Raw genomic sequence first — 26791 nt, forward strand, 5'->3', positions numbered from 1 at the left:
TCGACGTGTAAAGTACCTACGCTAAGTTTTCTTGCCATGTGGACAACTTCTTCAACGACCTACATTTTCGTTTTATGGATCCATACTGGACACCAGTAGGTGTGATTCTCAGATGTTCCCATAGTTTTACTTTTAAGCGGTGAAGTGTTCTTGTTTAAATATAGACATTGAATACTAGGAACAAATATTCTTCATCATCATCAGTTGACGCTACAGCCCTGGCCTGCGTCAAAACATTCTTCCATCCTTCCCTATCGAGTTTCTGCCTACTCCATCCCCTAACTCCAATCTCCCTTAAATTGTCCTGCACATCGTCCAGATACCTGAGCTTAGGTCGCTCCCTTTTTCTTCCGACCAGCCTATTTAGCATGGGTATTTTAGAACGAATAAATATTCTTGGTTTTTTACATTTTTACTTAATTCGTTACAGTTCATTTTGAAATATTCTGTTTCACTGTGTAATTAATGCGAAAATGTAACATGCATCAATCAAATAAATAATTGTTTACTGTATTTAGACATTCTTCAGAATGTTTAGTATAAGATGAATACAATTTGACAAAGAAAAATCTGTAGGTAATTTTCTTTTTTTTTTTTTTTCATTTGAAGAACTAACTTGTATTTTTTTGTCTGATAGTATACTATTTTGTAGTATTAATTAGGTTTCCTAATAGATCCTTTAAAAATTCAGGTGGTGCCCAGTACTTAACTGTTATTTTTATATTTTCCGTTGTTTTGAGGTTACATTAATTACATATGTTATTTTTTCATCAATATCCTTTCTAAAGCCCGCTCCCCACATATCTTTTCCGTACTGACACTGAGCCACAGGCGATAGGGTCTTTATTTGTGTGCACCTACAGAGTGGTCTTGTCTGCCTTTCCTTTTAGTGGTCCTTAAGTGCTACAAAGGGCTTCTTCGTTTTCTAGATTGGCATTAAAATCATAGTGTTATAGTAATTCCGCTGTATTACATTAAAACATTCCTATTTAAATTAATTAATATTAATGGCAAATACTGTATTTTTGTCTATGTATTGTGTTGGACCTTATCATCGGAAGAATAAATCTTTATTATTCAATTATTCAATTTAATTTCCTACTAACATTAATTGTTCATTAAACTTAGCTAATTATTTATTTGAAGCAACATATAATACCTACGTGATGCGGTGTTGTTCCATCCTGCGTACTAATTATTTTTCTAAACGGCATTTTGAGGTAACTTAACGACAATTTTGTGTGCTTTCCAAAGCTGTCTTCTGAATATTAAGAAACACGAAAAGTTCGTTCACTTTGTACGAAAATATGAACTTTTACGCCAAGCGAATAAAATAAACAGCACTTGGGAGTTATTTTTAGACCTTATAGCAGGGAAAAAAGATTTACTAAACTCACGCTGGCATATGTATTCCCCTTTCTTTTAGGGGAGACGGTATATTATATAAATAAATAAAAGTTCAGTGCGGTTACAGAAGCAGTTTCATAAAACAGTAAAAAATTGGAGTTTTAAATTTAAGTGAAACAGTTGACCTCAAAAGGGTGATGTCAGGCCCGTTCCGAGCTATATTGTTTTAGTTTCCATATTGAGTAGCTTTTTTCACATGACTTGCACAATATACGAAACAGACAATTTAATAAGAGCTATTTATCCTTTAGAAATTCTTCATTTACGTATAGAAGATCAAGTTTTTAGGTTTACGTTTAAATTTCACTTTGCGTTTATAGAAGGTTTTTTTTTTATAAAAGTATCGTTATATTTCTCATTAGCGCAGAAAAAACTTCTTGGTTTGCAATAAAAAGACTCTAACGGGAACTCTTTTCATGGGATTCAAGTATTGGTGAAAGATAGCAGCCGTATATAACTGTGATATTTTATTTGTTTTTTTTTTGACTACAAATTTTGAATTTTTATAATTTACTTTTTTATTTGGTTTTCTCTTTAAACAGCTTGGTGGGTTGGTTACAGGTATATGCTTTCTTGAAATCGCTGATCATTTAAGTTGTGTAAAAGTAAAAATATTGATTATGTTGAATTTACCAGCATGAAATCTATTTTACTCGTCTACAGTTAAAATTTTTATAAAAACGAAAAGTCTTCCAATAAATATACTCCCCTAGAACTTCTGGTATCTATCGGTTGATTACAACATAACTTTAGCTTCATTGTATTGGAAATAATATATAAAGAAAGATGATACAGTCAGTAGTCGGTACAGTAGACTAGAGCAAAGTAACTTTATTATTTATTTTATTATTTATATTTTAAACACATTATATTATATTAAAATATTTCAATAAATTATTATGTTTCTTCCTAGCGCTATCTGCTAACGTATTAACAAAGCATACATTATTTACTTATGACAGACCTGTCAAGATATTTAAAAATATTAATTATATTTATATGAAATTATTTTAAAACCAGAAATGCCATAAAAATTTAAACAAATGATTCAATATTGTTATTAATTGGATGACATTTTATAACTTTTAAATTTTGACAATCGTTACGAATCGAATCCTTGATTGATAGATATTCTTTTAATTTTTTACTTTTCATTTAATGTTTGTATTTTCTTAGATATTTTCCATGCAGTTTTTAATTTAAACCTACTTGGAATAAATATATGATGAGTAGAAACGAATTGATCGAGACTAGTGAATCGATGTGAAGAACCGGTATTTTGTGACGCTACTCGTGACGCCTTCTCGTGGCGCTAGTTCCGTGACCCCCTTTTCAGCATTTTACTAAAGATAAATAGTAATGCAACGCCAGTATAGAAGCTGCGCTTCAAAAAAGTTTCTAATAATAATTTAGTATTTTGTATTTGCCCTGAGTATGGCAGAAGAACGAGCGGCCAATTTTATGTAGGAAATGTCCATTCGCTTGACTCTCGGACCAAAATTGACGCCAATATAGCCGATTAACGAAATTTGATAAAAATCCAATGATCTACAGTTTTTTCGATTTTCCGGCAAAACGGTGCATAATTTTTAGCTACATGTTTAGATTTTTTTAATCAGCAGGTCACCCTTAATAGAAATAATTCAAATTTTAAACAAAATATACACTTTTAATTTTTACGAAATTTTCAGCAAATACAGACACCCAAGTGGAAATTTTTCTCACGAACCGTTAGATGTAAGAAAATTCTGAGTATGGCAGAAGAACAAGCGGCCAATTTTATGTGGGAAATGACCATTCGCTTGACTCTCGGACCAAAATTGACGCCAATATAGCCGATTAACCAAATTTGATAAAAATCCAAGGGTACCCCCTTGGAATATTTTTTCCAAATTTTCCAAAAAAAAAAAAATTTTGTTTAATGTTTTGGTACATGCACTTGGCCCAGCTTATTCCAAGCATGTGTTTTTTTTTCTGTTCTCTTAACCAAAGTTTGCCGGAAAAGAGGAAAAATCGAATTAAAAAATCTACAGTTTTTTCGATTTTCGCGCAATACTGTGCATAATTTTTAGCCACATGTTTAGATTTTTTTAATTAGCAGGTCACCCTTAATCGAAATAATTCAAATTTTAAACAAAATATACACTTTTAATTTTTACGAAATTTTCAGCAAATACAGACATCCAAGTGGAAATTTTTCTCACGAACCGTTAGATGTAGGAAAATTCTGAGTATGGCAGAAGAACGAGCGGCCAATTTTATGTAGGAAATGTCCATTCGCTTGACTCTCGGACCAAAATTGACGCCAATATAGCCTATTAACGAAATTTGATAAAAATCCAATGATCTACAGTTTTTTCGATTTTCCGGCAAAACGGTGCATAATTTTTAGCCACATGTTTAGATTTTTTTAATCAGCCTGTTCATACCACATTTGAGGCTCCTCCAAAGTATCGTTTGCAATATAAAGGTTGTTTAGACGATCTTAGGATCAATATATTCGTGCCATCGGCAAAGTTTATAAGATGAATGTTGTTCCTATTTTTTACAATATTCATTGCTAGATCATTAACGTAAAAAATAAAACAATAAAGGGCCTACTGTCCTATGGGATATCAAGGGTAAAAGAGCACTCATCTGAGAAATACTTGACTCATTGATAATTTATAACTACTTTGTGTTGTCACGTTAGATTTTATCCATTGATAACCGGTTCCCTAATGTCATACATTTCTAATTTCTCCAGTTAAATTGGGTTAAGTGATGTAAGCTATCAAAGGCCTTTGAAAAATCTAAAAATATTCCCGGTGAAAGATGTCTCTTTTCATAACCGGCAACAATATTGTCTATAAAATTGTAAACAAATGTCTCGATTGATTTTCTCTCTAAATAGCCATGCTGTGCCTACACTGTCATCATACATTACATTTCTCCCATTATATATCACCTTTTTTTCTTCAAAACAATAATTGAAGATAGAAACTAGTATTTGCATAAATATTGCCCATTGTTTATTTAAATCTTCATCAGGTGTATCAAATATTTGTTCCCACCATTGTTCTCCAAGCACGAACCTATGTGTACATGATTCCGTTGATTAATAACTCTGCTTTTGATAATTGAAACATTTTGGTTATTAGCAGAGACCTGAAAGGTTAATGTGTTACCAACATTGTAGAGTAAAAAAACTCAGTTTGTTAAAATATTGTCAATACATGAGATTCCGAATATGCGTTACAGTCTAAAATTGAAGGAAATGTTCTGAAAATGTAATTAGTCATGCAGAATTAGCAAATACGACCGAGCATAAAGAGCGTCTCTACCACGACAATGTCTCATGGATCTCGAAGGAGTGTTCTGTTTAATAAGCTATGAACGTATTTGCTTTTTTTTCAAATGATTCAAATATATTGTTAAAAATATATTGTAGTTATTCTTCGCATACTACTAACTTTTGATCTCATATTCCAAACATCGTGGTTAAATCTGACACCTTCGTTATGTATCAACTTCTTCTTAATGTCTTCTAGTGTTATTTACTTCCAGTACGTTAAATGCCACTGTTTTTCTTCATTGTTGTATGTACAAATTAGTAATAAATTAATTAAGTTTGGCTAAGGATTACACAAAGCTACTGTACCAACTTTTATAAGTGAAACCAGCGTCTTTTCTATAATTCAATAATGTGCCTTGCTTAATTATATATGATCTAGATGTGAAAATTTGGATATAACCTAAGAAATCAAGTAACACATCTTATTCATATAGTTTTTTAATAACTTTACTAGTTCGTTCAGATTCGAATGTAAACTGTCATTTTTTTTTTTTTTTTCGAGTACTATATTTAGGGATACACAACAGTTTTAATATATTTGTATTTTTGCAATGCTATAACATAAAATTCTTATAGGAAAATATAAAATAAACATGGTGAACTAACAAGAAAATGTTATGAGACATTTTATGGTGATAGGACTTATTAATTAGTGATAGGACATAGTAATTAACTAAAATGTAAAAGTTGTGACTAACCCTAGTGTTTGTGACTATCTTTAACCTCCCCCGTAAAAACTAATACCCGTAGACAGTAGGAACCATGTTTTATCTAACTCGTCGCCGAAGAGGGCCAGCGCACGTTCGAGGGGCTCGGCCCTTCATCATGGAAGTTTTACCAGATAATTTCAGACGGAACATCTTGTTGAAAGGTATGTAATTGAGTTATACAGGGCGCTTTACTCGTTTATCTACGATGTAACTTTGTTGCAAACTTATTCTTGATGGATTGGAAGTATTTCCGGACTTAAATACTCAAATAGTGTTAAAGATGGCTAAAAGCATTCCTTTTTGTGTAGTTTAGTTGTTAAAGGTAATGCAATTAAAATCTAACACTTAAATATGTATTTCTTTTGATTGTACATATATATTTACTTACACGGAATGTTAAATTGTCATCTATGAGGTGTATTCACTGCTATTTTACTTTACACTAGGTGGTTCTAGCACAAAATCCACACCAAACACTGACTTTTTCGGAATGCATTAAACGCTCTTTGGTCTCATTGGATTGGTATCATTTAAAATTCGGCAATTCTGCAATGTTACAGGAAATCTTATCTTAGAATTCTCCACTCGGGTAAATTTTTTATTATTAAATATTTTCTGGTATTCGTGTCATTTCACCTGCATCTTTCGACGTACGTGGCATAGATGTCAAATCCACGAAGAAATATAGGCTAATAGAAAAATGCTATGCATCCCAAGGATTGATAAAGATAATATTTCAATACAATCGAAATAAATATTAAATCAACATACCTATCAATAAATCGATACGTTAGAGTTTTAGATAAAACTCGAGGTCGATAGGGCATGTAAATGAGAATTATTCAATATGAGAAACCGTTGAGTATTAAGTTCCTGGAATCAACTGAACAGAAGAAGTAAAAGAGCAATGCAAAAAACATATTGGAGATAGTTGAACGAGGCATCATTCTTGTGAAGAAGAGAAAGTATATTGTTATGACCCAAGACAGAAACAGTTGTTAGGAAGTCGACCTCACATAAGGATACATGCAATCGAAAGAATAGGTTGCAGAATAATACGCTAAATAAAGCAGATGATGAAGAGGATGTGCAGGTAGTAGAAAAATTTCACCTCCAAGCAACCCTTAGCCAGAAGTTTGAGCAAAACACAGTTTTATGAAAAGGAAAAAAAGGTTCCTCAAAATACTCAGGTTCGCAGAAATCGAGATTTTTGTTAGCTTGTTAACCAGTAGTATTTTCGAATGTTATATAAACCTATTTTGATGTATGGATTACGTTGTCGAGGTAGTCTTTTTATGAAATAGTCACACCAAGGGCTATGGACTTAAGATCATTTCAAATTACTGGTCCTCACAAGGCAAATCAACTCTTGTGACTCCACGTGCCACGATCCGCCAATTTCATCGACACTCTGGCTAAACTAAGTGAGGATAACAAGATATGGCAAAAATTCACGGATTTATTGCCGGTAAAAGCAATCCCACCACTTACTGACTAACGGATCCTGGTGGACGAGCTGGTAAGTAGAAACACACTCTTTTGTCTAGTTAGAAATGAGTTTCGCAGGCGGATGAACCTATAAATAATGGTCAAAACGGCAAGGCTTTTTTGGTCGTCAACTGGTGAGATTGTGAGATGGTGAGATTTATAATACAATTAAAGATACATAGACTCCTAGAATAGACATAATGGGAATAAGGGAAATGAGATGGACGGATTCTGGGTAATGTGAAATTAATCATTATCACTTATATATTATTCACGTATTTTTATATTCAGCCTTGGAAGTTATGAAAACAAGTAGGTATAATCTTAAAACAAAAATTTGCTAGAAGTGCTAAAAATATTGTACCAATCTCTGAGAGAATGCGTCACAGTCAAGTTAATAGTTTCTCAATTACAACTAATAGTATCCAGGTATGTGACTCTACAACTGACAAAGCAGACCAGAATAAGTGAATAATTTTATATTGAATTATCTAACACCTTAACAAACCTCTCCAAACAGATCTCACCATAAAGACCTGATTACAGGTGATCTAAATGCCAAAGTGGGTAGTGGTCAATCTGGAGAAATGATAGGTCAATTTGGGATAGGAAAGAGAAATGAGCAAGGAGCTCGACTGGCTGAATTTGCAGTATCAATAATATCTATTTCAAACTCCCGCGCAGAAGGCTATACTGAAAGGCTACTAGATCAAATATATCGCTACGCCTACGCCTCCCTATGCTTCTCTTTCCTTAGATCTTTCCCTGCATAATCAGTTGGAGCAAGGTGTATTTCTCTCCACGTGTAATATGTCCGAGATATTCTAATTTTCTTGTTTTTATTGAATTTAAAATTTCCATTTCTTTGTTCATCCTTCCCAGAACCTCTTTGTTTGTGACGTGTTCTGTCCATGATATTTTCAGAATTCTTCTGTACACCCACAGCTCAAATGATTCCAGTTTTTTCATTGATGTCGCATTCAAGGTCCAAGATTCCATTCCATAAAATAAAGTCGAAAAAACATAGCACCTCGCCAACCTAACTCTTAGTTCCAGTTTTAAATCCCTGGTACATAGAACTCTTCTCATTTTGTTGAAATTTGCTCTAGCCTTTTCTATTCTTATTTTTATCTCCTGTAATCATTTGGCAATTGGCAGAATAAATTTGGTTAAAAATACGATATTTGAGAACTGAAGGACGAACACATAAAACAGTGTGTAAACCATCATGTATAGAAGAACTTGCATATCGTTATTTAAGCCAATTATATAGAACAAGAACTTGGAAAAGTGTAGAATCTAACAAAACATGAATGGAGGAAAATATGATGGGAGAAAGACAAAAGTTCAAAGATTTGGACATATCATCATACAGAAGAATAGACAAAGAGATAAAAAAACAGAACTAACAACTAACAAAACAATGTGCCGAAATTCAGCTACTGCAAAATAAACATAATTGGTTCAATATACATATAAGGTTCCGTTTTATGATTAGTAACACAACAGAGTTTCTGAAATTAAAGATTTATTAAAACATGTTCTATTTACATTATTTACAAAAATTTTACCTAAAATTAAAGAAACGACATTCGATCTCACTAAATCTCAATGTTGAACATTCTTAATCACAACATAAAAACTTACACGTTTTAAATATAAAGATGACGAAAGTGTCTGTGTCTAATGTTCGGGCTAATGTGCTCGGTAAAGCGCGGCAATATTTCAATGATGAAATTATAATTTCAATACATACACAAAAAAGGTAAAGAATCTGCAAGCTTATACAAGCCTAGAAGAGTCAGTTATTTGACTGTCAACTAGGGCAAACCACTATTAGGTATAGAAGAAATACTAGACACTTGAAAGGGATATGTGCAAATAACTTTAACAAAAACAGGACACAGATCAAGTAGGACCTGACAAGTTTTGTGCAGTATTCTTAAAACATGTCGACGAAAAACAAACATATTTAACAAAATCTATTTAACTGGTAAAATTTCACCAAATTGGTTTAATTCGATCATTGTAACTAGATGAAAAAAATCAAATGGAAAAACATGTAAAGAGTAAACCATGATAAGCTCTTAACAATCCTGAAAGAAGCGGACTTAAATCGTTACATAACAAATACGTTAAAAGAGACCTAATAATCATCTATATTCTCTAATATAACCACACTTCTCACATTAAAGTGAATGAATGGTTGACAGAGGCAATCTCGAGAGATAGAGGAGTGAGACAATGGTGAATGCTGTTCCTGTTGGTATTTAATATATATTCTGAACGTATTTTTGCATAAGCATTGCAAGAACAAAAGGAATAGAAGGCTACGGACTGCGTTAAATAACATTAGATGTACTGATAACGCATAAGTTTTTGCAATCAGTTTAGATGTTTTACAAACAATACGCATAAGAAATATTAGTAAAGACTATGCGCTGGATCTTAATAGAAAATAAAAAGAAAATACATGGTAGTCAATACACGCGAAATACTAAACGCACAGGTTTTGGTTAAATAACAGTCAGTGGAGTAACTCCATCTATATAAAACAGCGCATAGGGATTGTAAGACCAGCATTCATAAAAATGAAATATATCTTTAGGAGTAATGATTTACCGCTCAGAATCAAAATTTCCATCCTCAAAGGTTATGTGAGGTAAAAGCTTAGACGCTTTCCGAAGCTTGTTTAAAGAGCTTACAGTCTTCGAGATGTTGTGTTACAGGCGTATCTTAAAAATTTCATGGGTGGACCAAGTGGCTAATGTTGGGGATAAGTAATTCATACAAACATAAGAGCACAAATTAGAATATCTGGTATGGGTTGTTGCAGCTCGTTCTTCAAGGCAAGGTGTATGGAAAAAGAGGATTAAGGAGAAGAAGAATGCCTTGTCTTAACTTGAGAAAATAGTTCAACAAGCTACCAGCAAAATAGTGATAGACATTTTGATTACCAACATCCGGAACGTATATAGGTACCGTAAAAAGAAAAGATTTTGGTTTTAAGTGGCTTTATTCCATATATTTCCACTATACACCTTATACATGCCTTTTCCTTTACTGTGTAACTTTAAATATCATAATCAGAGTGGCCAAAGCAATAATAGGTGGCAATATGTTATTTAAACTTTTTTGTCTGAAAGATAGTAACGATTTCCAATTTTTTTAACTTATTGACTTTACTTTCTTATTTATTTTTCTGTTAATATCTTCTTGAGCATTTTGGTATTAAACAGCGCATCTTGTATATTTATTTTTACCTTTTTGCATTTTCTTTGTAACGGTAATTTATATCTTAGAATCTTTGTTTGGAAATTGCTTGTATGATATGTATCAGTTCTCATTTTTTCTTTGTTGCTTATATAAGAAAATATTTTTACCTAAACTTAAGTATTATTCAAAAATTTTAAAATGAACTACTATGAAAATAGTGTAAGTAATTTGGTTCTTTTAGACCCAGAGTAGACTTATTTAAAACATGTATTTTATGTCACCAAAATCTAGCCTATAAAAAGACAATTTAGTGTGAAAATACTTCCAAAATCAAGAATGTCATTCCATATTAGATCTTATAACCACATAAAGCGTCATCCCACTCTTGCAACACCCTGTATTCCAGCACTCAGGAAATAATTTTCCATTTTCTATTGCTTGGCATTTGTGACTCATAAAGCATTGCATGAGTGTTTGTACTAATTGATGTTGAGAGTGACTAATCGCCCTACTCTCGGTTTGGTAGCGAGAAAAGCGATAGGATTATTTTAAAACCCATTTACGTAAATACAGCAATCATGCTATTTACAAATTGTTACAATAGATATTTTGAATTGTAGACGTTTATTATTTTGTTTGTAAAGTTTCAGCAAATAAAATTGTTCTTCCAGAATTAAATTAAAATTTTTTTAAAAAGATTGTTATTTTACTTCTTATATGATGGTTTTCATTTAGTATATATACAGGGTGATTCATTAAGAATGTCCACTCTCTGAGTTGTTAATTCTAGACCTCAAAATATAATGATTCTGCCCAACATGCCTTAAACAAATATTGTTAGTTTCCAAGATACCGAGTCTTTTAAGTTTAAATATGGATTTTAATTTTTGCAATTATTTTGTATACTTTTACAATTTCTATTTAACAATTGGCAATTTTACATTTTTTTGGCATGAGGATTGCTAATTTAGACTCTAATTTAACATTGCTTATAGAGGCCGCTAGTTACAGTTGGTTGTATTCAGTAAATCAAAACAATTTGTTGGCTAAACTATGGTTAAAATATTAAAAAATATATATAAAAAGCGTTGAATTCTACAAAAAAAGTTACTCCTGTTTGATTCATGTAATTCAATCAGCTTTCGAGTTATTTGCTTCTAAAATGTCTAATGCATTTTCATGTTACGATTAAAAATTTTATTTTCTAACTGTATAACAATAAAAAATTAAAAACAAAAATGAAAAACTTTAATGTAAATATCCAAATGCCCAACATTTGGTTTAATACACTTTATGATCCGGTTTCGCAAAGATACCATTTTTTAACAATTAAGTAATTAATAAGAAAAATAGTTATTTATCAAAGAATGCCTAGGCATAACGATTTTTCCAACAATGAGATGTGCGATATGATTTGTCATTTTGCTCAATCAAATTACGGTGGAACAGCTTCGAAGATATTCACAATTATATGCAAATCAAAGGCTAACAAAAACTACAAACTGTTTCGAAATCTTTACAACTGACTAGGCGAGATGGGCTCTTTACGTCCTAAAAATCAACACGGAGCTACAAAAACTATTACTCTCGATGAAGAAGATGCAATTTTAATTCGTGTTGCAGATAATCCAGATATCAGTAGGTACTCGCCGATTAACTCTGGCAACAGACATGATCCCATCGCCTGTTTTTAGAATATTGAAGAGGTACATACTGCATCCATATCATTACACTCCTGTTCAAAATTTACTGCCTCAAAATTTACCTGCGCGTCTACAATTTGCTCAATTTTTATAAGACAAACAAAATATTAACCCAGATTTTCTTAATACAATTCTTTTTACTGATGAGGAATTTACCAAACGAGGAATATGTACTTAATAATAAGAAAATCCTCTTCCTAAGAGAGAAACCCATTTTCGGCATGACTTTAAGATTAACATTTGGTGTCGTAGAATATGTGACTACTTAATAGGTTCTTTTGAAGTGATTGTTTTTAGATTGTCCTGATTTCAATCCTTTAGATTTCTCAATGTGGTCGCAAATGAAGGCATTAATTTACAAAAAAAGAATTAATTCTCTTTTAGAATTCGACAGAAAATTCAAAAAGCCGCGAATGTGATTAAAAATAATAGACAAGGGTTATGAAATTAAAAGATCTTTGCTAAACAGGATCATAAAATGTACTGAAGTACTTAGATGGTGGACATTTTAAACATTTACTTTAAAATTTTTGGTTTTTTTATTTTTATTACTTTAATTTGTTATTGTTCAACATTTAAAGAATACATTTTTTTTATGTAAAATTGGACTTTAACTCGATAATCGATCCAATTACATAAATCAAACAAAAGTAACTTTTTTTGTATAATTGAACACTTCTGCATTTTTCTATTATTTTTCCCATTGCTCGAAACAACAAATTGATTTGATTTACTGAACACAACTAAGTGTAACTAACGCCCTATATTAGCGATGCTAAACTAGAATTAAATTAGCAATCCTCATGTCAAAAAAAGTAAAATTGTCAATTTTTAAATGGAAATTGTGGAAACAAACAAAATTATTGCGAAAATGAAAATCCAGATTGCAACTTTAAACATCCGCTATCTCGGAAACTAGCAATATTTGTAGAAGTATGTTGGACAGAACCATCATATTTTAAGATATAGAATCGATATCTCAGAGATTGGACATTTTTAATGAATCACCCTGTATATATAATGTAATTATCTTTTGAACACCAGGTTAAATATATAGGTATGAGTGAATATACAAGTATATTATATATATATATATATATATATATATATATATATATATATATATATATATATAAATATATATATATATATATATATATATATATATATATATATATATATAACTAACATGGAAGCCTTACATGGATTATCTGTTACAAAGAAACATGAAAGGATTTGCTTTTTCAAAAATATGTTAAACGTGGTAGGGTGCTGAGTTAAAACACGTATAATATTCTGCTGACCATATTTACGATGTAAATAAAATGATACGAGTACGAGTTATTCAATTATTATACAAAAACATCAAAAATCGCGTAATAATTAAAAATATCTCATTTCTAAAGGTAAAACCACTACACAAGTAAAACTTAGAAAAAGAAGTGTAGGTAGACCTTCAAAGAGATCACGAAATAAAAATGTAGGAGACCACATGCCGATTCAAACTGCTAAGAGACGGCGTTGTGTTGGTTGCTCAAGAATGGGCAAAGAAAGAAGAACCACAACCATCTGCACAATGTGCGATGTAGTTTCACACTATATAATGTTCACATTATATCACACCTATTAAGTTACATGGAAGTATTTTTTATGCATATTTTTGTAAATCTTTCTGAAATAAAGTGTTCATTTATTTGTGGCCGTAATCTCCCAATATACTCTACGGGACATAATAATCCCAACCATTCCCATTGGGACATATATATCACACTATTTTTTTGTTTTTTTATGTAAAAATTTGGTTTGGTACACTTTAAAAACGTTCTATGGTTACCAGTACAAAGAAATAATTAAAGTCGAGATCGTAACAACACAAAAAAAAATTGGGTCCCAAAGGGTTAAGGGGAAGTCCGGGGATAGGAGTGGCAAACATTTTTAAATTTTTTTTGAGGTTCCAAAATTGACATTCTTAGCCAAATTCAGCTTGTTCGTCTCGTTTTATAGATCAAATCTCTGACGACTGGACTATTTGTCGTCATTTTTTATAATTATAACACAGTATAAAATAAATTATTATTTAATATTGCTTTCTCTCTCGCATTATTTAGACGTAATAGTAAATACTTACCGACACGTAACGCCAAAGGGTATTTTCTTAATTTAAACTTTTGACACGCCTTTTTATTTTTGCAATATTAAATTTACAATAAGGATCATTTGAAATTACCTTGTCAGTATGTTGCTGTTACATAAACATGCATTTAAAAAGTATTTTTAAATTAGGATGTCAAGGAATTTTATCTATATATGTATAGTTGTACCATATGACCAAATTGTTGTTGAAATTATAATACATCATTAAACCAAAGTTTTTTAACATTATAATTATCTTTATATAATAAATATGTAAGTAAGGTTTATTTTCGCGTAACATAATTTTAATTTTGTAAATAGAATATATACTTTGTGGAAGCTGTGATTTAAAAACATGTTCAAAATTTACAGATGGAAACGTACAATAAGTTTAAAACGTAATCTTTTTCTTTGAGTGTATCTTTGGTCCTTTCGAAGATCGATAACAATTTTGGCAAATTATTTTTTCTTTGGAATCTTCCTTAACAAAACGGGAACAGATCCACATATCTAAAATATTTGAACTTCGCCGTCACTTCCAGTAAAACCGAAAGTCGTCATAATTTTTTTATTTTTTATGGAAAACCTTATATTATCGTATTTTTACATCCTGCGCTTCTTTCAAATAAAATGTTCATAAATGTTCCTACACTACAAACTCATACACTAAAAAAGCAAATTTAATGTTCTTTACACTTGCAAAAGGTACTGGACATATTTTTGCAAATGACCTCATTATTAATCCACTTGAGGTTCTTATTGTACGAACTCGAACTTCACCATCGTTGTCCCGATGAAGGTTTTCCAGTCGTTCCAGCTTCCACTTTAACGAAAGTCTTTCATAATTATAACCAGCGACCTCTTTTTTAATGAATCGTAGTTTGACTTCCCCGTGGTTCTTTTTTTGAGTTCGCTGTCGTAGTCCTTACTCCAACGCTGCCATAAGAAAGTGCGAGGATATTGTGTCAATGAGTTGAAATCGTAAACTAAATCGGAGAGTGTGGATAAAGGAAGTTTCTAATTGCCTCGACCTCAACTAAAAGAGTAGAAAGTTGCTAGTATGTTAAAATAAGATCTTTACCTACTCGACGAAGATGCTGTTTAATGTTTTTAATTCCTACCTCCTATAGGTCTTTAAAGTTAGGGGAGAATGTGTATGTGAATTTCCAATTAATGTCAATTTTTTGAGTAGCTCCTGTCAGGTCACCCACTGTTTTTAATTAATAAATCAAAAATATGCATTTGCATACTATCTAACTTGTATTACTGTTAGGCGTGTTGTTTGTATTATTATATGCTGACTTATGTCAAGATAAAACATTTAAGACTGTTTTAATTTGGTATCTCAAGATAAGCAATTTTAAGCAATGGAAGACTGTTAAACATTGTGTATTAAACACCAATTAATTGTCCAAAGGAAAATAATCCAATGAAACAATAACACCGGATAATAGATGAAACCCTTAAAATAATTGAGAATAGAAGAAGTCTTTGTAAAAGTGGTGTACATAGTGAATGGAAAAAACTAGTTTAAGAGACTTCAACAAAGAAATAAAACGAAGATGCAAGGCTGATAAACAATACTATTACAATATATGCAAAGAAATTGAGAGCCACGATCAAATCAATCAGCCAAGAGATCTATTTATTGAGAAAAATACGATACATAACAAGGGGTTTTAAAGCCAGAACTTGGGCCGTTGAAGACCACAGAGGAACCCTGAGAACCAACAGAGAAGATATAACATGGAGATTAATGCCAAGACTTGTTTACCAAACTCCTGAAGAAATCGAAGAAGAACCTACTATACTCGAGAATAAACTAAGACTGGCGATCAGTAAACTCAAAGCACCAGGCTTAGATATGATTACAGCAGAAATGCTCAAAGCTACAGAAGAAACCAATATCTGGTGAATGAGTCTAGGGAAGGAATGTGAAATTCTCATGACAATCAAAATTTAAAAGTTCAAAAAGAATATGTGGGGCACAGAGTGAGAAATCAAAAATGGCAATTGCTTTGTTCACATGGCAATCTACTAGGTACACATTTTTACAGTATTCAACCTTACCGAATAATTAATAGTGTCACAAACAATATATTTATGACGATGTAGAACCATTCGCCGGACTTGTCAAGCCGATTCGGATGGACTGTAACCCATTCGGTTTGCAGTAGCAGACAGTTTTGCATCCCGTAATTGATGAATTATTGTTGAATATGAACCGAACAATCATCTAGTATGGACAATGATATATTACTTTCTTTATTCAAAAACTCCTTATTTACATTGTTTCTTACAATGTTTGTTACAATTTATTAGAAGGATCCAAAATCTTACGAACGAAGAATGATCGTGAACGAATGATCGTTTATGTGAACGAGGACTTAGCAAACTTCGATTTTTTACTAGCATACCTCAACAACTTCCTGAATATTGCTCCATACTAAAAATAAATTTCAACGTTTTAAAAATATACCCGCAGGTTTCTCGAGATATTGAACAGACCTAAAACTAAAAATGTAATATAATGCCGCATTCTTTGATAATAAGGAGTGCAGTGTTGGATGTTGAATTAAAGAAGATTCGGTTAAGCTTAAAACAAACTGAAGATAATATCACTCGGCGATAATAAAATAAAATGACCTCATTTGCTCATTTAGAGCAACGAAATTACATGCAATAAAAAAATTAAGGATTACGACATCACTTATCACATATCAGTATAGCGCTTAAATAGTTTCTTTGTTAAACACAAATAAACTTTTTGTTTCAGTTTGTGAATGGAACTTATTAGATGACTATAGCCACAGTATAATTCGTCTTTCAGGTTTCAGATTTTTAAAATCATTATTATTTTTTATACTTTATCATTACTTTACTTTAGTAAGTACTGTAAACATACAGGTTGTCGAAAATTGACGTCTGTAGCAAAGTGAAATTTAAATAACTTCCAATATGTTTCCACAGAATCGTATAGTACTTCAGTCGAACAAGCTGAATTTTGCTGACAATGTCAATTTTGGGAAAAAAGATTAAAAAAGGTCTGCCACTCCTCCCCTGGACTTCCCCCTAAAACCACCCCTAGTAGGGGGAACGGAAAACATCGATTTACCAAAAATCTGTGCGCCGTAGAAAAAAATGTTTCTAACAAGAAATGTAGCTGAGATAATTTTGAACAAAAACGTTTAAACCCTTTCTGTGTAGAATAAACCGCTCTCTTAGATACAACGCTTGAAGCGACCGGTGATTTTGAATGTCAGTTACGCGAGAGGAATACATTTTTTATATAAAATGTGTATTAACTCGTCGGTCAAAATTGGATATCTTTTGATCAGGTTGTCATCAGATTCAGTTTCTAGAAAGCTGTTAAATAAACAAACGTTGCGCGAGTGTTGTCATTTTTTACGATTCTCACGAGATGAATAAAATTTATCACTTCCATTGACCGTTTGCTGTGGAATTTTCATTGTTACAGGCTAATCTGCAAACCCGATAACATAAAATTTCGATTTTGAGTTTTGACAACAAATATGAGGCGCTTGACATATATCCCTAAAAAACGCAGAATTTAAACTTTTACATTGAAAACGACCTCACGTCACGAGAAGGGCTTCCACGAAGACGGAATTGGGTTGAATTTGAAGCTGAATTTTTCTAATTTCGAAAAACGTACTTCTGCAATCGAAAAGAAGCAGTTTTAAACATTTTTTTTTTCTCGTTTGTAAAGTAAAAGTTTAAATTGAGCATTTTTTAGGCAATTTCAAATGCCTCATCAGCCTTTTGAAGATTAGGCTGTAACAATTTAAATTCCATAGTGACCGTTCAATGGAGTAATAAATTTTATTGATCTCATGAGGATCATAAAAACTAACACAAAAACAGACAAAATGCAGGACTAAAAATAGCACATAACTTAGCGAACACAGCACACAACAATATACAAGACGACATCACTATAATCAGAAAACAAGACATAAAACAACTGAGACTGAACACAAGATTGGCCGCATGGCAGCAATCTTGGGACACGACCGACAAAGGGAGGAAAACTTACAGCATATTTAAAACTGTAAGACTAACTCCTCCAACACTCACTTGGAAAGCAACGCAACTAATTACAGGACACGGACATCTACAAGCGTACTACCACAGATTCAACCTACGAGACACAGACAGAAACTGCGGACACTGCAATACAATCGAAGATCAACACCATGTAATCAACACATGCACGATAGCACAAAGACAAACACTGACACAACTATTACAAAAACAACTGACATACCCACCAACTAACATCGACATCACAGACAACGAACTAGTACAATGGATCAATGAATGGGGTGAGCAAATGATCCTCGACGATGACACACAAGACGTATAACGCAAAGACAAACACCACATCAGCCCGAAACACCTATACACCTAATGAGGACATAATCAACAGGTGGGCAATAGGGAGATCATACAAATAACACCATAACAGCCAAATTGTCAAAACGGTCGAATGTTGAGTTGTAACAATCACAACGGATAACACGACAAATAATTAAGTTAATCAATACGCGTCACAAACTGAAACAATCACAGTGAAAGTGAAGTGATACGCACCAAACCAATCAATAAAAATCCAAGTGCTGAAAGTGATAGTGACACTACGCCCAACAGCACTTGAGCCCCGCGACAAGTGAAAAGACACCATCCTTTAGATATAAGTTCATTAGCTAGATAAGATAGATTAGAAAATATGTTAGAAAATAGAAATAGATTAGGGATCTAGGATACCATATATTGTTTAGTTGAAAAATTTTGTAGAAATTTTGTAGTTATTTTTGATTCAATAAAGAAAAAAGGGGTCCTTCTTTCACCGCAAGTTTTTGGAGTGCGGTGCTGGGATGGGTTCTCTTGACACGGTTTCGTCAGATATTGAGTAGAAACAGGTCTTATGCCGTAAGGTGGGTGGACCAGGACCACGATTGGTTTGCACATTCCTCAGAGTCGGCAAATCAATCGGAGGTACAAATTGCTCCTTTCATGTATGTTGTGTGTTGTATATGTAACGTATATGTAACGATGTAACAATCGTATTGTGTAAGATTGAAGGCGAGATGTCTTAAAGTTTCTTAATCTGCTATTGTTGGTATATTATTGTTGTTGACTTATTCTTTCAGTATTGGCAACCAAAATCTAGTGCATACTGCTCAGTGGTTTGCTACACATTTTTCTTCATTGAGTAGGATGAGGGCTGCTTCTTTAATGTTGCTGTTTTTCATGTCTGCTTCTTTTAAGATTATTGATGCATCTTTTCATTGTACTCTGTGTTCATTGTCCCAGGCATGTTTCTTCTTCTTCTTCATGTGCCTTGTCCGTTCCGAACGTTGGCAATCAATATGGCTATTCTGACTTTGTTTACGGCAGTTCTGAATAGTTCAGCAGATGACAATCCGAACCATTGTCGCAAGTTTTGGAGCCACGAGTGTCTTCTCCTCCCTGGACGCCTTCTGCTGTCTATTTTCCCTTGAACGATCAGCTGTAGTAGTCTATATTTATTATGTCCCATAACGTGACCCAAGTATTCCAACTTTCTTTTCTTTATACTTATTCCTACCTCTCTCTCTTTACCTATCCGGCGTAGTACCTCTTCGTTGGTCACGTGCTTAGTCCAGGATATACGTAATATACGTCGGTAAGCCCACGTTTCGAAGGCCTCTACTTTTTTCATCAATGTTGCGGTCATTGTCGACGCCTCCATTCCATATAACAAATCCGGGAATACATAACATTTCAGAAGTCGAATTTTGAGAGGTAGGGTGAGGCTTTTAGAGGTGAAAATATGCTTCATGCTAGTGAACGATGCTCTTGCCTTTTCTACTCTTATACGTATTTCCTTCGCTTGATCCCAATTTGAGTTAACTGTTGTTCCCAAGTAGATGTACGAATCCACGTGTTCAATTCTTTCATTGTCTAATATCAGTTGCTGTGGTGGTTGTTGGGTTTTGCTTACAAACATCCATTTCGTTTTTGTTATATTAGTCTGAGTCCGTATTGTGCACTTGTTTTTTGTATCTTACTCATCAGGCAACTCAGTTCCTCCATGCTACTTGCTAGAATCACAGTGTCATCAGCATACGTTATGTTATTAATTATTTCTCCATTTATCTTTATGCCTTCTGTGCTTTCCTCCAGCGCTGTCTTAAATACTTCTTCTGAGTATATATTAAAGACAATAGGAGACAAGATACAACCCTGTCGTACCCCTTTCTTGATCTCAATTTTATTGGTCAATGAAGATCCTACTTTCACTTTAGCTGTTTGGCCCCAATAGAGACTCGCTATTGTTCGAATGTTTCTGTAGTCGACTCCGATCTTATGGAGAACTTCAATTATCTTTTCGTGCTTTACGTTATCGAATGCTTTTGCGTAGTCTATAAAGCATATGTACACGTCTTTGTTCCTATCTCTGCAGCGCTGGTTGTTATTTTTAAGACCCTTTATAGTATTCTCCACTTCTGATTTTAGAATAGAAGGGCCAGTATCATCATTGCTCAGTGTATACCCACTAGGACGGTCATCATTAAACAGTTGTTCCACATAAGTTTCCCAGATTCTAACTATTTTGTCGGGGTCTAGTTGTAGATTTCCATTATCATCGCACAGCCCTTTCGATAAAATATTGTAGCTTTTCTTTGTTGTGAGTTCATTTATCTTCTTATGCATATGGTGATAGTCGTATACCTTTTCGCACTGTTCGATTTCTTCGCATCTCTCCGAGAACCATTTCTCTTTAGTTTTTCTTATCTCAGCTGTTATTCGTCTATGGGTTTCACGGTATTTGGCAGTATCTTTAGTTTTATATATCCGTCTCTCTTCTCTCATGTCAAGGATTTCTGCAGTCACCCAGTCTTTCTTTTTTCTCTTATCAGGTAGTAAAAACTTAGTGCTTGAAGTCCTAATCTCTTCTTTAATTTCACTCCACTTTTCCAGCGGTGCATTGTTATTTTTAAGGATTTTTGATATTTCGGTATTTAAATTCTCCTGCATCTGTTGTTTAATATTATTGTTGGAAAGCTTCCTAATATCTAGCGTTTTGGGCCTGTTCTTTACATTTGGCTTTTTTAACTTTACTTCAAACTTACATACTACCGGATTGTGGTCTGATGCTACGTCCGCACCCGGGTAAGTTTTTACGGCTTTGATGGAGTTTCTAAACCTGATTGGTGCAGCGATATAATCTATTTGATTTCTGATTATTTTACCAGGTGACTCTGCAGGTGATTTCCAGGTATAGAGTCTGCGGTGAGGGAGCTTAAAGAGAGTGTTAGTAAGTACTAGGTTGTGTTCTTGGCAAAATTGAACTAGACGATCTCCTCTTTCGTTTCTTTCACCAAGTCCGAAATTTCCCACTATCTTTCCTGTTTTGCCTCGTCCTACTTTCGCGTTGAAATCTCCCATTATAAGTGTTATTTCATTCTTTTGGTTGCATTAATTAAGATTTCTAGTTGTTCGTAGAAGTCTTCCATTATTGTTTCCTCTTGCATGTTTGCAGATCTGTAATTTGTCGAAGTCCCTGTTTTTGAGGTATGTTTCATGTTCGTTTATCCTGACACTTAGTGGTCATGCGGTATGTCTCACATAGAAATTCTTGCATTCACATGCAGTTTTTATGTAATTATCATTAAAATCAATTCTGGTTTAATCCCATATAAACACAATGTCTAACTTAACTAACGTATCTGTTAGTGTTTGATTACTTAACAAGCATTAAACCTTAACAGCATTACTCGTTAAAATAACTCTTTTTAGAAAAAAATACAACTTCAAGAATTAATTTTCAAAAATCATGTCACTACACTTCTCAAAACTACAAACTCCCAGTGAGTATTGTGTGAATTAATCCTTCGTCATAGTTCTGTCTTTGGTGTACTATCTATTCTATTTTGGACGGACAATAGGCTTATTTTATGGTTTTAGTTCTAGTAGAAGTAGAAAAGGAACATAATATAAAAACAATATAGTCTTGAATAATGTCATAAAGGTGCAAAGAGCCAGCAGGCATACCTTAAGATATTATTTTATTGTATATATTATTAGAACACAGAATAATGTCTTTGAGAAGTTGCAAAAGAATAAATTTTTGCATCATCGCTAAACTTGATCTAAGGATCCAACTATTTTACTTGCCGTTATAGTTTATAATTATTTATTATTAATTATAATTCCAATAATGATCTAACAAGTTGTACAATTTCTAAAATACTTTCGTTTTTAAATCTTTCTCACTTTAAACTTCTATCATAAGTAATTGTAGTTATTTAGACACAATATTACTAATAAAAAAAGTACTTGCAGTTTTATGACCGTAATTTATTTAAACATTTTCCCCATTTTTTCCTGCTAGTTTACTTCATCGTATTTACGAAGTACAAATTACTATAGGCATAACTGTTTTAGTCACTCGTATGTTTCTGAATGTAAACAGCTTTTCCGATCGACTATATATATTATTTTTTACATCTTGAAAACAAGCTTCACCGTAAATATTTTATGGATAAACAAAAACATGATTAAACTACCCAGATGCGTACACAGGTCGAGAGGTTAAAATGTTACTGCACTGGCATAATATATTAAGATCAGGGTCGGTTTGGCCTTAGATTACTTGTAACAATGATAAAGAAACTGTGTTTTTTTTAATTTTTGCTTATATTATTTGTTTTAAATTCTTTTTATTGTTTCGTACTCTTTTTTAATAAATTGAGGTAATTTATTTCTTTCGCTTTCTTCGAGAGATGTTCTTCATTTATAAGCATTCCTGTTAGTTTCTTTTACCAGTACTTTAGTAATTCAATTTCTATTCTACATAACTATATGGATTTATCAGGATATTGAAGATTTTTCGTTTTTTTAAATTTTCTTCGTTAACGTATTTTTTTTATTTTACCTTGGTTTTTTTTTTATTGATCTTTTGTATTGGTATTTTCGTTGCTAACTTGTATGGCTTTTGCTCAGTGCTAAAAATATTAGGTATAGTTGTATGGAAGCAGGTCTGGATCTAAATACACGGAAAATCAAAATAATCATCATAAGTACACAACAGAATATAAACCCGTCTATGTATGTAAATAGTACCAAACTTGAGCAGTTGATCACATTGTTTACCTTGGATATCAGCTAAACTGTAACGCAGAGAGTCACGGTGAGATTTGATCCAGAATTGAGCAGACCAGAGCCGCTTTTAGAAGGATGTCTAAGGTATTATGTAACAGAAACCTAAAATTGGCATTGCTGATCCGCCTGCTTCGCTGCTACGTGTTCTCGGTGTCTTGGACTATGAATAAAAGTCATCTAAATCGCCTTAAGGCTTTCGAAATGAGGTGCTATAGAAGAATTTTAAAAGTTTCTTGGGTGGAGAAGGTTCGTAACTCCACAATACTAGAGCATCTCAGCAAGACTACTGAGATTATCAAAAGCATCAAGAAGAGAAAGCTGGAGCACTTCGGACATTTAATGAGAGGTCCCAAATATAGATTGCTACAAAATATTATGCAAGGAAAAATAGCAGCAAACGCAGTCCAGGACGAAGAAAGACTTCATGGTTGAAGAACTTGCGAGATTGGTACGGTATTGATACAAGCATGCTATTTAGGGTGGCAGTGGATAAAATTAAGATAGCTATGATGGTAACCAACGTTCTGAAAGGTCATGCTACACGAAGAAGAAGATAGGTCTCTAATCTCATTACTTCTTTTTCTATCTAGAAGTGTTTTTCTGGTTATTTTTCCTTGAATTCTCAGTTCATTTGGTCTCGTTTCTGCAGTATATGTCGTGACAGGTCGGATTACAGACTTGATTCGCGCTTTTGTTTCCTTTTTGAGTGTCCGTTTCTTCACACTGTGTCGTTAAGACATCCAGCTGCTCTGCTTGCTTTTGCCACTTTCTTCCTTATTTTTTCTTCGGTGTTATTGTCGCTCGATATTTAAATTTCATTACTTGGTCTATCATTTGCTGTTCAACCTAAAGTTTGCACCTTATTGGCTCCTTTGATATTACTAAGCTTTTCGTTTTATGTGACGAAATTTTCATGTTAGATTACTTGGCTTTGATATAAACTGGTGTAGCGTTGTAAATCATCTTTATTATCTGCAATCAGAACTATGTCGTCGTCATAACATATTATAGTTATTTATTTGTTTTCCATTTCCTATCCCTTTTTCATTTTTACATGTTTTGTAACCTCGTCCAATATGAGATTAAATATATGTAAGTGGGCTCAATGAATCCCCTTGTCTGATTCCGGTTGTAATGTCTATCGGTTCCGTCGTTTCTGTTTAGAATTTTAGTTCAAAGTAAATTTACTTCAAGTAAATTATTAACTGCGAAATCTAAAAACGTTGTTCTATTGATTATTAAATCAGATTTTCAAAACCGCTTTTAATAAGGTATATATTCTGATGATCTCTGACATTCGTTAGAGTGCCACGCTAAGAGAAATATTATTGATTTTATTTAATTACTTTTGGGCTATTATTATTTATAATTACCTATCAGCCATTCTTAAATTGGATTCTTTGATTTTATCTTTTGACTGGACTACGCGGAATAGTGAAATTCCTGTTTAAAACTAAATTTATGGTATAAACCACATTGGAATGAAAACTTTATCTACGTCTATGTACAACACGGAAGTAGGTTGGTGTCTTTTATACTTTTTGAAAATAAATATACCAAGAATTCGTAAAAGTAGAACAATATAATCAAGAATTCTTTGCAGAGTCGTAAAAAATAAAGCAGATTCAACATTTCTCACGAGACACTTAACCGAATCCAAGAAACGATTTCAAAGCAGCAAAATGTTTATACAATACGAATTGGCATTATTTTTTTATGGCTAGAAAGTGCACTATTTCTAGTTATTTCCAATTTTATCATTTTTACTAAACTGTATAATCATACGTCAATTCATTTGTACATTGTTTTTTTTTTATTCTAAATAATATTTCTGTATGAATTACTTCTAAGAGCATCAGATGATTATATTTTCTTTCTTATTTGTATTACCCTTTTTAAACTTACGAATCTACGTTCGTCTTCGATTACTCCTCTTTTTTTTTTGTTTCTTCTATTTACTTAAACTGTCTTATTTACGTCAACTACTTATCAATTTAATTTTCCTAGCTGCACTTAAAGCGAAGATCTTTACAACTATGTTTATTACCAATTTCATCATCAAGACATACAATCACGTTGCGTTTATTAGCCATAAAGTAAAAGGAGTAATACTTGTCATGTTTACTATTACTCTAGCTAAAATATGGGCCGAATAACTTAAACAGTTGAGTGTTTGACTATCACCTGGAACGTCCGGCTTTGAGACTATACTCTGCTACTTATCTCAGAGATTTTTTTAAAAATATACAAAGACATAGGCCGATTCATCCCGAATGAAATAAGTACCAAGGTAAAACCAAGAATAATAATAGGCGGCTAATGCTTATCACTGGCTCTGTTAATTATGTACCGTAAAAAATGGTAATTTTTGGTTACGAATAGGTAAATATTACTCAGAGTTATTACAAGAAAAAAGATATCTATATTGTTACGATAATTATCCTGGCCTAAAATAACCGTAAATATTATGACTAATGTGTTCTGTTTTTAGATTTTACGAGAGTATTCTATTAGCCGGCAGAAATTTACCTGAATGAACCTTCCAGAAACGGTCGAGCCGATGTAAAAATACCCGTTTGCCTTACCGTTATAATTTCACCACTAATCGAGAAGGCTGTTCGATGATTCTAGCGTAAAGGCAATGGCATATATAAAGGACATTTTATTTGGAAGGAACAGTTAATTCTCAAGACCCGCGCACGCGAATTTGTTACGTACGGATATAATAAATTATTGTAAGATAAGTTAAAATAAATAAAGAAATAAATTAAATCCGTAAGTGTTATAAATATTGAACCTTTTAATAAATTCACAACAAATGGTGTCAGAGTGAGATCGAACATAAATTAGACTTATAATAATAATACAAGTGAATATTTATAAATTGTGAAAATGACGACGATTTATGAGCTGACAGTGACTAATTTAAGAAGACATCTTGAAGACAGAGAATTAGCTTCTACCGGAAAAAAGGCTGAGTTAGTCCAACGACTAAAGAACGCTTTGCTAGAAGAAGGACTAGATCCAGAGACTTATATATTTGAAGATGCTGTCCTCTCGTCGATTTCGAAAGTTTCTGGTGACATCGCATCATTAGAGAACAAAGTTTCTGGCGATATTTCGAAAGTTTCCGGCGACATCGCATCATTAGAGAACAAAGTTTCCGGTGACATCGCATCATTAGAGAACAAAGTTTCCGGTGACATCGCATCATTGGAGAACAAAGTTTCTGGCGATATTTCGAAAGTTTCCGGCGACATCGCCTCATTAGAAAACAAAGTTTCTAACGAGATTTCTTCTCTGGAAAGTAAAGTTTCTGCTAACATCTCTAAAGTCACTTCTGAGATGTCTGCTCTTGACGATAGAGTGTCTTCATTAAAAAACCAAGTTGCTGCCGATATGTTGGCCTTCGAAGAAAAGATATGGAAAGAGATGGAAAGGAAGATGGAGGAAACAGGGACAGCAGAGAGAGGAAACAATCCAATTACAGCAGAGACAAAAGAAGACGAGACGAAATGTAAGTTGGAAACACGGCCGAAATTTGAAGGAAGTGGAGGTTCTGTCCATGTGAAAGTCCCAACTTTCGATGGAAAATCGTCATGGAACAACTACATGAAACAGTTCGAATC

At 32.9% G+C, this 26791-nt stretch overlaps 1 protein-coding gene across 8 annotated transcripts in view; it reads left to right on the forward strand.

The window, feature by feature from the left end:
* Positions 1 to 26791, forward strand: part of LOC140434462 (uncharacterized) — a 271759-nt gene that overhangs the window by 157234 nt on the left and 87734 nt on the right. Inside the window, exon 2 of one of the 8 annotated variants that reach the window (XM_072522753.1) lies at positions 5318 to 5612. The exons of the other annotated variants lie outside the window; for them this stretch is intronic. Within the exon in view, the coding sequence (XP_072378854.1) occupies positions 5504 to 5612 (109 nt within the window). The 5' untranslated portion in view covers positions 5318 to 5503. The remainder of the gene's footprint in view (positions 1 to 5317; positions 5613 to 26791) is intronic. 8 annotated transcript variants of the gene reach the window in all.

This window comes from Diabrotica undecimpunctata, chromosome 2 (assembly GCF_040954645.1).
Source record: "Diabrotica undecimpunctata isolate CICGRU chromosome 2, icDiaUnde3, whole genome shotgun sequence".
Classification (NCBI taxonomy): Eukaryota; Metazoa; Arthropoda; class Insecta; order Coleoptera; family Chrysomelidae; genus Diabrotica; species Diabrotica undecimpunctata.